This window comes from Chanodichthys erythropterus, chromosome 10 (genome assembly GCF_024489055.1).
Source record: "Chanodichthys erythropterus isolate Z2021 chromosome 10, ASM2448905v1, whole genome shotgun sequence".
Taxonomy (NCBI): domain Eukaryota; kingdom Metazoa; phylum Chordata; class Actinopteri; order Cypriniformes; family Xenocyprididae; genus Chanodichthys; species Chanodichthys erythropterus.
In genome coordinates this window covers 37,194,739-37,208,274 of record NC_090230.1, presented here as the reverse complement: position 1 = coordinate 37,208,274, position 13,536 = coordinate 37,194,739, and the positions used below count along the sequence as shown (strand labels likewise).

The window sequence follows — 13,536 nt, the reverse complement described above, 5'->3', positions numbered from 1 at the left end:
AGCATATTAGAATGGTTTCTGAAGGATCATGTGCTGGAGACTGAAGTAATGATGCTGAAAATTCAGCTTTGCATCAGAAGAACTCATAAAACTAAATCTCTCTTCTTAAATATAAAGATATGCTATTTTTCCCCTCTTTTATCATCCACTAAGACTAGGTAGAAATTATAAGTCAGATTGTTTAGAAAAATAACAGCACATTCCTCTTCAACAAAACACATGATTTGAGGTAGCATTCTCACAAACACTAAGTACTAAGCTATCCAGAGTGTATTTGTAAAATATCTGTGTGATAATTTCGAGTCATTATTTTCCTGTTTCTCACTGTAAAGCTGCTTTGTGGCAATCTGTATTGTATAAAACACATTATAAATAAAGGTGACTTGACTGTGTGCAGGATTTGATGGCATATGCATCACAGGAGTGAACAGAGAGCGAGCGAGCGAGCGTGAGTGAGAGAGGGGAGAGATGTGATTGGACAGGGGGAGGGGTAGAGCGCCAGAGACTGGCTTGTTGACGTTCAGGCGTTCAGGCTGCTGACGTGAGTGGCTTCATTCAAGAAACCCATGAATATTAAATCGACCCCAGCCGCCACACTGCGCCGCACAGCAGCCGTTTTTCACACCAGCTCGACGTTCTCCTTCCTCTGACAGAAATGTAATGAAGGACTAACAGAACAGCAGAGGAGATGCGCATGTAGAAGAGCGAGGAAATGAGAAAGCTGGCAGGAAAGAACAGGGATGCTGCGACGATAAGCTCCGCCTCCTCTTTTTTTCCCTTTTTCCTCACATCACTCCATCCTCACACTGCAGCCGCACTGAATGAATGAAGCCGAGCCGAACGCTTTCGTGTAGCCCCTCATGGCCACCAGGTTTGTCCGTGTGATTTTTGCATTTAAATCATGAAGGGAAGTCATTGTGTTTTAATTTGCATGACGGGAATGTCACACTTGACGCTACAGTTTCCAATATTTATTTCTTACTAATGCTTTTGCCACCTTGTAATATATAATAAAATCTTTGATTTTTTTCCAGCAAATAAACCCATATTTTATCCTTTTTCAAGCAGATTACTGAATGTTTTTAGATATGCATCAGACACCATTTGATCAGAATAATGCATTGCATTTGCTGCATGCACAGAGCCATTTTTTTTGCAACACATGGGGGTGTTTTCACCCTATCAACGGGTGTGAGAAGATGTTTATCTCTGCCTTTTTAGGCTCTGTGACTCAAGCTAGCGTGAGAGAGCTGTATCTTCCGACTGGTGCTATGAGAAAATGTTTATACCATGTGTGTTGGTTTTTTGGTCTCAATATTTAAGCAGAGGTGTAAAAACTGCATTCACACTTACACATGTGTGGCCTCTGTCATTAGGCCTCTTATAAGCATAGATATGACAGGTGAGAGGCGAGGAGAGCCGTACATCAACCCACAATACAAGCTTTTTTCTCTAGAGTGTTTGATAAATACCTTTTAGCACTTTACAGGCGTGTGGAGAACGAAAAACTGTTTGGCGCATGTGTGCTTAAAGCTGCACGCTAATGTCTGTTGCTATATTATGCTAATGTCAGTGTTTGGAATGGAATGTCTACTTTTTTAAATAATGCACATACTTTGCATAGTATACATACTATATACTGCACAATTAGTAAGATTAGCACAGAAGTAAGTGGGGATGGATTCATGTAAATTTTTTATTGGCTAATAGTAGAGATTTTTTTATATTTCAAATTTATCTGTACCATTTGATGTTGAACATTTAATTGTTCTATGTTTATATTTACTATAATTTTACATTTAGATGGCCTTTTTTGGCTTTTCATTATAATGTATTGATGCCTAAATTCTGTTGTGACATTTAAAATGATTTATTTTAGTATTTATACTATTTATTTAGACAAAATAATATGGAATATTCGTGCTGCTCACCCTCACCTTCTATTTTGAATATGATGCACGCTAAATTTTCGCCGCCAGAGGTTGCTATTTCAAAACAAAGGCGTAGCTTGATGACACCTTGATTTTGCGGAACCATGGGAGGTGTTGTCTTCATGTCTACAGCCGGTGGAAAATAATCGGGACGGGACTCGGGCAGAAATCATGTTCATGGATGAGATTATTAACGCTGCTGTAGTATGAAGCGGAGCAGGGCCGAGTGCAGAAACGAGGCCGCTGGAGCGATTGCTAATGTGCGACACACGGCTCGAGAGCAGCGGATCTTTTATTATGCCGCAGTCACCGCTTCCGCTTCTTCCGGTCAAGTGTGTGTGGGGTAATGCAGCACTGTTTTTTCATATTAGATATATTTGTGTGTTGAAAGCTGTTAAAGTGCTACTCTGCCTTCGCTCGACGGCTACCATGAGACACTTGTTGCACACTGCAGTAACCTAGATCGTTATTAGGCATGCTAAAACGTGGTACTTGCTGTAAATTAAGAAAACAAGATTTAAACAGTAAGTCTTACTGTGTTGACATTTATAACATGATAAGTTTTCTGTCTATAAATGTATACAAACAGTTGCTCACCTGTCTAATAAAACACATAATATATTAAAGTCAACAAAATATATAACATTGTTCTAGTGGTTTCTGGATATTTTAATCCAAAAATCTTACATATTGTACCTTTAAGCAGCTGATCTAACAGATTCTTGACAGCATGACAGATGTACTGTAGATCTATGCACCGGTAATTTGATGCCAGTGTTTCTGTGAAGGTTTTATCTGCAGTGATTTATTCACTGTCTGAACCTTCTAGAATATGTGGACTTCTGGGATTGAACGGCTGCTTGAGTGCTTGAGTGTTGCTGCATGGACAAAATCATAAGTGCATTAGGCTGATATCATGAACTCAGAGAGATTGGGAGGTGTTTTATGAGTTAGTGTATTTTATCTGCTCTCTCTCTCTCTCTCTCTCTTTTGTCACTGTGTTTGTTTTTCCAGACGGGCAGCTCTTAGCTCAGGTACATAACATTAATAATTAAGATAGAGCTTGATGCCCTTTCTGAGGGACAGATGAAGGGCTGACAGCAGGAAGATGGAGGATTGCTGCATAGAGAGATTGAGACAAAGATAGATGTTGAGAGAAGTGCTTCCCCATCTGATTGAAGAAGGCTTTTCATCTTCTGTATCATCATCTTGACCTTTGTAAGCAAATGAAGTCTGATCGAGAGATTTTCTGTGTTTGAGGTCGTCAGCTAGTGAGTGTTGCTCTGACAGTTCTTCTCAGAAGATGTTAACGATCAGATGTTATTATTTTTTATTATAATTAATGGAGTTTTCGGATGTTTTATTTTAAATATCAACTTTTCTGAGATGTTTCTCCTAAAAGCTCTTTGGAGAAATTAAATGAGACATACAGTTTGAGAATAGAGCTACAAAATTAACTTGCACACCATAACTCGGATAATTTGGTACCAGAAGAATTTGAAATTATTTGACTTTTGATTGCAAATTAATTGACTGTGTTGAGAATCTCCTGTTAGAATATTAATGTCTCAGGAAATAAACATGTGAAGCAGGAGGTCTCCATTTGCTTTAATGTTTTTTAGGGGATTTTTTTTTTTTTTTTTTTTTTACAGAGTTTCAGTTTTGTGCTTCAAAAAGATCATCAGATGTTTAGTTCCTGTATTTTGACCGATCTTGTTTTTTTTTTTTTTTTTTTTTTTTTTTAGTGTGATTTTATCAGTGATGTGGAAATTCCCACCAGAACTGCAGCGCTTTAGCGATATGATCACCACTGCTGTGTTTTTTGGTCAGTGTTGTGAGATGTCAGTCTGAATACATTCCTGGAAGCTGACAGGGCAGAGGTGGAAGGCCAGTGAATGTGTGTGAGCACAAGTGGTTTGGTGGTTTTGGTGGGGACTTTTCTGTTGACTTCTGTTGTTGTTGTTGTTATTCTAAGCCAATGACTATTTATTCCCCTGACCTTTACAGAAAACCTTTTGTATTTTAACATTTTCATTAAAATATTTAGTATGTTTATTAAGACTTTTGATGGTTTACACAAAACTCAATCCTGCATCTCCCACTTGAGCACCACATGTTTGAAACTCATGCCATAACTGTCCAGCCAAGGTTCAAGCAACCATTTTTTTTTTTTTTTTTTGAAGTGTATAATCTGTTTTATGGTTATTTATTGGATATTGTTCTTGTTTCTGTAGCACTGCCAGTAACTCGAACCGCAGCACGCCGGCCTGCTCACCCGTCCTGCGTAAACGCTCACGCTCCCCAACGCCCCAGAGTCCAGAGGGAGAGAACATGGTGGAAAAGAGCTCAGATCATTCCTCCGATAAATCCCCTTCCACCCCGGAACAAGCTGTCCAGCGCACCTACAGCCAGTCGCTTCATACTACCCGCCCTGGAGGAAAGAACTCCAAGGTAAATGTGTATGACTGTACTTACTGTACTTCTGCTCTCACAGTTTTCATATGCTGCATGTCTGGCACATTTATTGCTACCATGGGATCAAATTCATCACCAGTGGAGGCTTTTAAACTCAATTCTGAGTCAGATTATAAAACTGCAGGTGATTTATACCTGTAGAGATGATAGTCTACATTTTCCTATAAGATGCCAATGTTTACAGTTTAGTGTTCCAGTAAATTTATTTAAAAACCTAGTAAGCTGCCTATCCAGGGAACAGTTTAGACATCAAACTGTCTTTGCAGCATATATTCATTGTGGAAAAGGCAGTCCCAGAATGGAAGACAAAAGTGTCTGCAGATGGAGTCGAGGACAATTATAAGATTATTATTATATATATATATAGTTAGTCAGTCAGTCAGTCAGTCAGTCAGTCATAGGCGATCCACACTCCAATCCAGAAGGGGGCGTGCAGTAATGCTGCAAGTGCTGTATTTTTGTGTAATTAAGGTACACTGCCATCTTACTCTGACGAAAGTGACTTGAACTGACCTGCCGTTGTAAATACGTAAATGCAAACTTCCCAGGAGGACTTTTTCAACCATGGAAATACATCAATAAAACAGCTTGAGAATAATATCTCACATAGCATTACATTTACCTCAGGCAAGTCATTCAGTGTCCACAGCATGTTAGTTCACTAGAGAAATGAACTCTAGAGGGGAGCGTTTCATTAGCTTATATATTCATTATTATTACTTTACCTATTAGTCTTAATTATTTGATATATTTTTAAATAAATTTGTTATGAAAACAAGTTATAACAGTAACTGTGTAAATGATCATATTTCAAAAATCAACTGGAGTAGAAAAAGAATTGAAAAATTATTTAATAATTAGATTTAGAATTTAAACCTGCCTTATGTGCAATTTACATGTCTTTGAGTGTTGATTATAATATCTAAAAATAAATATCAACTGAATTTAATAGTTTGGGCTCTGAGAGAGACAGTTTTTTTTTTCAATAAACATCTGTTTAATAAAAAAAGAACAAAAAAGAAGCAGTTTTATGTTTGGTTTTCTCACCCCTGCTGTGTATATATATATATGTGTGTGTGAGTGTGTGTGTGTAAGATAGTGTATGTGTAAGAGGCAGCTCACTAGATGATTTTGAAATACTGTAGAGCTCTTGCTTTAACGTTTTTATCATTGCATCTGTTGAAGGATTGCATTTGCAAGGTAAAAGGTTAAGCTCTCCTTTTTTTCGAGAAGAACAACATGCTCTATAATAACATATAATTTGAAAAATATTGTATGACTGTCACAAAGTAAGGCACATTTCAGTCTGGTCTAACCTGAAGTCAGTAATCGTTGCATAATCATTTCACGATCATCAGCACCTCATGTACCAGAATGATTTACTGAGCATCTCTTCTGCTTTGATACTGTACGTGGAGAAGCTTTGCCACCCAACAGTGTTTTTTTTTTTTTATTTCTCTGCACATAATTCATAGCTTTCTTTTTGTTTTTGTTTCTTTTCTGATATCTGTTCTTTCTCTCATGCATGCTAGTCACACAAGAGACTGTCTAAAGTAAGCATCACTCTTTTCTGCTCTACTGTACCTCCACCCGGCATGTGACCCATCCCATAATGCTCCGCTTCACCTGTCTGTGCTAACCTAGTAAATGCTAAGCTAACCCTGTGCAAGACTAGCTAGTAATGGCAAGTTAAATGTTTTGAACTTTGTGTGATACACACACTAGCCCCTTTCACACATACAGTCTTTACTGGTAAATTACCATTAAGAGATCATGTGTGAACAGGACCTTTCCAAAAATACTTGTTCTGGTAATTTCCTGGTATGAGAAATTGTAACATTACCAGTGAATTACTGGTGAATTCCCGCGTCTGACCAGAAGATGGCGCCCGTCCATTTTTCAAACCGCTGGTCTATTGTGGCTACAGCGTAATATCATACAGGTATAAATTCCTTTTTATATGATTATTAAATTGTTTAATTAAGGTTTATGCATTGTTTCCATGACAGAGTTCAAGATAAATCTTTTCATCTTACTACTGGAGCTGCCAGTTTGCCAAGTTTCAAATGATTGTTAAACAGCAAGCACAAACTAAAAGAGGCATCCCTTCTGGGGCACTCAGTGTCAGAATTCACTAATTTGTTTTCATTCACTCTTTCAAGTTAACTATATTAGTGGACTAATGTAGAGAATAGTGAATGAGGGTTTAGGGGGCAATTTCGGACACAGCCCCTGCCTTTTCCATTCATCAGCGCTGCGGCTCTGCGGTTATTGCCTATGGGTACTACAGTAACTGCAGTACTACAATATTATGCGTCTCGTATTTTTAGGAGCAAATCTGTGTGAACACACCCTTATGCCTGTCACTCAAATGTAGTCAAATTGGAAAGATTGTGAAATGAATGCATCTCCTCATACAGGTTGATGAAGAAAACGGCTCTACATTTAAAGGTCATTTTTGATGATTGACCTCACAGTTTACCAGTATTTTGGTTCAATTGTTTAAATTGTCTCTTCCCGGAAAAGTCATTCTGGTAATTTTATGGTAATATACCAGGATTGTTGTGTGAACAGGGCTTATAAAAAAAAAAAATGTTAACTTCTATTTGACACCAAGCGGTGCTGACGCAGCATCACACAAAAGCAGACGTTTTCAGTATGCCATAATAGAAATACGTTACTTGTGTCACATTGTATAGAAGGATAAATACATATTTATTAGTAAAACATTTCACACCTGACCTCTCTTGATGAACTTTCTCTCCAGTATGACAGACTAAACCTGATTAAAGTAAGAAATCGATATTTGTGACCTTGAGCTCTGACCCATCCTGTGTGAAGAAACCACAGTAGAGTACTATAGAGTCCCAGTGTGTGTGTGAAAAGATCTGTCCAGTGCTTTCACTACACTTCTTTCTCCATTCTTCTAGGTCTTTATATTTGTGTATATGTTCCATAAACTTATAGCACAATCACTGTTGAGACACTTTTAGGATAGTTGTGGTTTTATAGAGATGTCCTCTATATAATGCATTATACGTTTTGCAGCTTTTCAGAAAAAAAAAAAAAAAAAAAAACTGTTTAATTTAGTGTAAAGACTGCCCCCTTGTGGTAGCTTTGTGTGTGGGAAATGTGCTAAGAGACAAGCACAAATGAAATATCCCATACACAAACAGAGGCCAAAGCTTTCCCATAATCCCTTGTCTTATGATATACTCAAATTAATTGCACTTATACCTGTGCTGATCAAAAGAGATAGATAGATAGATAGATAGATAGATAGATAGATAGATAGATAGATAGATAGATAGATAGATAGATAGATAGATAGATAGATAGATAGATAGATAGATAGATAGATAGATAGATAGATAGATAGATAGATAGAAAGAAATCTCACAGGTATACCTGCAGTGTGTGTGGTTCAGGTATACCTTGGCTTATGTGGCAAAATGTCCCCACAAAGATGGCAATATCCAAAATCCTTGTCCTTGTGGGGACATTTTTGGTCCCCATGAGGAAAACAGCTTATAAATCATACTAAATTATGTTTTTTGAAAATCTAAAAATACAGAAAGTTTGTATGCTTTACAGTTATATATAATTTGTAGAGTATAAGAATTTTTATGTCTATGGAATGTCCCCATAAAAGATGAAAATGTGTGTGTGTGATATGTATATAGCCTAATAATTGTTTTGTGTATATTTGAATCCCTCAGGACCCTTAAAAACTCACTCTAATGTTTCTCTCTTCCTCTCTTGTTTCTTCCACCATCAAAATTGGATTCTGCAAACTCACAGAAAAGTCAAAGCTGGTATAACGTAAGTTTGTTTTTTTTACTCTTCATTACTTTTGATATTGAATGTTGTGTGTTTGTACAGTATTGGCAGGTTGGGGTTGTTTTAGTAACTGGTTTCTGTTTTCATTATTTAAATACTTTTTTTATTGCTCATCCATGTAAAATCATCACATGCTATGTCATGTGAATCTCTGATGGTGTCGCTTCCCAGTGTTGTTTGAGTTAAACCGCCTTCACCGACATTTCATGTTGAAAATGATTTCTTATTACTTCTGTAAGGCTGAATGTTTGGCCTGACATTTGTTTTCCTTTGGGAAAGAACTGATTTTTCTTTTTCAGGTCAGCTAGTACTTAATGACATTTTTTGTCATTTTACAAGTGCCTTTGTGATGTTTTGTCAATGTGTTATGGTCGGTCATAACCTCTGGGCCATTCTGAAGAAAGAGCATTACAGAATGTCAGAACAAAGAACACAGTGTTCTCTCTCAAATAAACAGTGTTTCCATTTCTGTCATGGATCAGGCTGTGTCACTGCTCAAACATACTACATCTAAAATAGTTTAGCCCAGATCATTTGGTTTTGGAAGAATTTGATGAAAAATGTTTGAGTTCATATTGAAATTTTAGACTTTTGATTTGATTTTGAAATCTCAAGTGAGATTACTGGGTTCATTTTTCTTAGGAGAAAAATCTGAGAATCAGGAGACTTAAGAAAAGTTCACATATTATCTACATTTTTCCCATTGACCATCAATTGAGATGAAAAGATCTCATTTGTGGATTTTTTTCACCCAGCATCCTAGCAAAATTATGTTTATATAAAATGCACAGTATTTTACAGTTCTTTACAGGGAGAATTGTTGCACTTTAATGTGCAAATCCTGATTATATACATTTTATTCATTGCTCCACTGCCATAGCCACAGCCATATCACTCTGTAGCCCAAGAATGGTTGCCCACTGAAGCTAAGCGGGGTTGAGCTTGGTCAGTACCTGGATGGGAGACCTCCTCGAAAAACTAGGTTGCTGCTGGAAGTGGAATTAGTGAGGCCAGCAGGGGGTGCTCACCCTGTGATCAATGTGAGTCCTAATTAGAGGTCTGCAATCCCATGGGACCCGATGCAACAAAGTGTGACTCGGGACATGATTTGAATTGCTGAGTGCAGATGCAGGAGGGATGATACTGAAATGTACTCAGGAAGGGGGAGAAAGAAATTACTCATGGACTCCGGCAAAATATAATTATCTACTATAATAATAACAGCACGTGTAACAGAGGCCAGCTAGTAAGAGCTGTCTAGATAAACCTCACTCGCCTTGCCTCAAGAGGCGCGCTAAAGGCTGCAGCCTTTAGCCTCCCTGTTAGCACGCCGGAGACCTGGGTTCGAGGCCCGCACAGAGTGGGTGAGTAGGACCTGAGGGGTTACACATGCAGAAGCCTGTAACTGGAGATCTCAAGCTTCCTGTGTGTGGAATTTGGAAAAAATAGTCTATAGACACCAGAACGAGACAGAATCTATCCGGACCAGGACTGAAAAATCAGCGTAGACCTCTTCCTACAGGCTTTTGTGGACGGAAAATTGGGAAAAAACTTGTATGTTTCGGGCGGGAGTGGGATAAAATCTGACATATTTTTGGTGGGAGCGGTACAAAATCTTGTGGGAGCAGGCAGGAGCACGGGATTGAAAAATCCATCCCTCACAGAGCTCTAGTCCTAATGCCCCAGTATAGGCATGGGGACGCTATACTGTAAAAAGCACCGTTAAACGTTAAACCGACGTCCTCACTCGCTGGTCATTAAAAATCCCATGGCACTTCTCATTAAGTGTAGGGGTGTAACCCCAGTGTCCTGACCAAATTCCTTCCACTGGCCATTATCAATCACAGCCTCCTAATAGTCCCCATCCATTGAATTGGCTTTATCACTCTTTCACCTCTCCACCTATAGCTGGTGTGTGGTGAGCGCACTGGCGTCGTTGCATTGTGGATGGTGTCTCATCATCCAGGTGGATGTTGCACTGGTGGTGGGTAAGGAGAGACCTCCTGATATGATTATATACAGTGGTACATAGTTAAGCACTATATAAATGCCTCATTAATTAATTCATTGGAAAAATAGCCATACAACATGAACTTGGCTCAAAAATCTGAGGGAGGTATGGGAGCACAGAGTCCTGCACTTACCCAGTGGGTGAACTGCTAATATTTAATGCAAAGGGTGGAATAACATTTACGTTGTCATTTGGGGAGTGGGTGCAGGTTGGGAATTAATAGGTACAGGTGGACTGCGGATCCAGTATCCAAGACTATTTCTGTCATGACAACTCTCAGAGTGTTTGGCATGGTAATGGGTATGATGACGTTGATATTTTTAGTCTTGGCAGAATAGATCTGCTACGCTGCTGCTGTTGGTTATTGCTGCTGTAGAGCAAGTACAGGACTTGCTACTGCCAATACATACACAACATGCTGCTGTGTGCAAGTAAGACATGCTGCTGCTGCTGCTGTACAATATAGCATACATGAAATAGAGAAGATCTAAACAGGTGGAGCTGGGTAAGGTAGAGGGTTTCTGAAAGCACGCTGCACTGCTAAAGCAAATGCTACCAAAGTATTTGAAGGTTGAGCAGCAATCTCATTAGCTACTCAGAGAGCAGGAACCAATCAGCTGTGCCCTACAGAGAATGATGTGATTGCAAGCAGGTTGAGTTAAGGACCTATCAGCCTGCGTCATCTAGAGTTTTATGACAGAACTTTGTATTTCAACTCAATTTGGTACACGCTGATAAGCAGCTGCTTTCAAAAGGTCCCATGCATATTTACTGTATGTTCACACTCAGAAGACCATCAAAGGTTTATATTTACAACATGGTTTGCAGCATTGAGTATTATTGCCAGTCATGCTGAATTTAAGTGATTGACAGCTTCATTGATTATATAGGGTTCGCTCTTTGCTCACTTTCTGTATGTAGTCTATTCAGAATTTGAATATAAGTTTTATTTTTCATGGTCTCTATTTCATACAGGTCTGGTTGGGTAGGGTATGGAATTAAATTAGTTTTGCTGTTGGATAACGGGTCGGATGTTCTGTTAAGTAGAGCGGGTGCGGGTTTACCAAACAGGACTCTGCGGGGGAAGTCTGAATGGTCGTGATGCTTCTGACTCCATAAACAGAGGAAAACACAATGTGTGGACACCAGCATCTGTGTGGAGATAACAGTCCGTATTTATAAAGACCAGCAGGAAACTGCTGGGACTTTCTCCAAGTGTGAGCTTATCAGAAAATGTTAAACTTTGCTCATTTTTGTTGTTCTTGGGTGGGTAGACGACTGCAAGCTGTCGAATCATGTGCTCAGTTGTAAGATGACAGCTGTAAACATTCTAAATACAGACAGTAAAGAAGAAGCATTTTCTCTACAGGACTGTAAATAATCACATCACAGGGATCAAGTCAAGCCATTTTTATTTGTATATTTGTATAGCACATTTACAAACCATGTTGTTTCATAGAAGCTTTACAAATCATGCATTAATGTCTTAAAGGTGCCCTAGAATTAAAAACTGAATTTATCTTGGCATAGTTAAATAACAAGAGTTCGGTACATGGAAATGACATACAGTGAGTCTCAAACTCCATTGTTTCCTCCTTCTTATATAAATCTAATTTGTTTAAAAGACCTCAGAGGAACAGGCGAATCTCAACATAACCCCGACTGTTACGTAACAGTCTTTAATATGTACGCCCCCAATATTTGCATATGCCAGCCCATGTTCAAGCATTAGACAAGGGCAGAACGTCTGGATCTGCACAGCTGAATCATCAGACTAGGTAAGCAAGCAAGGACAACAGCGAAAAATGGCAGATGGAGCAATAATAACTGACATGATCCATGATATCATGATATTTTTAGTGATATTTGTAAATTGTCTTTCTAAATGTTTCGTTAGCATGTTGCTAATGTACTATTAAATGTGGTTAAAGTTACCATAATTTCTTACTGTATTCACGGAGACAAGAGCTGACACTATTTTAATTTTTAAACACTTGCAGTCTGTATAATGCATGAACACATCTTCATACTTTATAAATCTCTCCAACAGTGTGTAATGTTAGCTTTAGCCACGGAGCACTATCAGACTCATTCAGAATCAAATGTAAACATCCAAATAAATACTATCCTTACGCGATTAGATATGCTGAATGACGAACACTTTGTAAAGATCCATTTTGAGGGTTATATTAGCTGTGTGAACTATGTTTATGCTGTTTAAGGCAAGCGCGAGCTCCGTGGGTGGGGAGCCTGAGCATTTAAAGGGGCAGCAGCCTAAATCGGCTCATATTTAATGATGCCCCAAAATAGGCAGTTAAAAAAAAAAAAAAAAAAAAAAAAATCTATGGGGTATTTTGAGCTGAAACTTCACAGACACATTCAGGGGACACCTTAGACTTATATTACATCTTGTAAAAAAACGTTCGATGGCACCTTTAAGCTTTAAACCCCCAGTGAACAAGAGAAGAGTAACTGTAGCAAAGAAAATCTCCACAAGATGTTAAGCTAGAAGAGTGAAAATCTTGAGAGAAATCAGACTTTATTCACAAAATTCTGAGACACGTACAGTATGAATGGGAACATAATGTTATTGTCACGTAACGTGTAGTGGAAACAGCACGCAGACGAAGGAGAATAATAATAACAGAATATAATGACAAAACTCACACTTACACATCTAACATTGACGAGAACGAACCGTGAAAGAGGGAGATCAGATACATTGGGCAAACAAAGGGAACTGATGAGATAATTAAAGAAGAACAGGTGAATGAAATGACAGTTAACACAGACAGCAAAACAAGGTCACAGGTAACACAAGAAACATGAGGACTCTGACAGTTATTCTGTTAGATTTTTACTTGTAAGAATTTGTAGTGGTGCCATTAATTTTGCCACATGTTGTAGGGAAATTAAAAATTATAGCATTTTCTTCTATAATTGTACTTAAGTTAAAAGTTAGATTTTGTAACTATTTTAAATGAAATATATTTCAATTACTTTTTTGCTCATATTTACCAATAGGACATACATTTTGACATTGGTCATCAAGTGGCAACCAGACATGTAGTACCAACATATTTTAATGTACAAAAAACTTCCTTAGGTCTTCCCAAAATAAAAAAACAGATGGTTCTGTCGAGTGTCTTGCTCCTGAGCTGAACAATGTGTCTGGCTCAACAGTGGCCTCAGATGTTTTGCTTGAGAGGGGATTGGAGGAGAGGCCAGAGAGAGAGAGAGATGATTCACCCATTTGGCATCCCCTCAACATCCCCCCTT

General features: G+C 38.3%; 1 protein-coding gene across 9 annotated transcripts in view; it reads left to right on the top strand.

The window, feature by feature from the left end:
- The window catches only part of gramd1ba (GRAM domain containing 1Ba), a 61,216-nt gene that overhangs the window by 32,382 nt on the left and 15,298 nt on the right, over window positions 1-13,536 (top strand). For 5 of the 9 annotated variants that reach the window (XM_067397599.1, XM_067397596.1, XM_067397594.1 and 2 more), the window contains 2 exons: window positions 4,166-4,382; window positions 8,208-8,228. In XM_067397599.1, the coding sequence (XP_067253700.1) occupies window positions 4,263-4,382; window positions 8,208-8,228 (141 nt within the window). In that variant the 5' untranslated portion in view covers window positions 4,166-4,262. Of the gene's footprint in view, window positions 1-634; window positions 872-2,200; window positions 2,275-3,696; window positions 3,829-4,165; window positions 4,383-5,938; window positions 5,960-8,207; window positions 8,229-13,536 lie in introns of those variants that run through there. The other 4 variants (XM_067397604.1, XM_067397598.1, XM_067397600.1 and 1 more) reach the window with 4 other exon arrangements.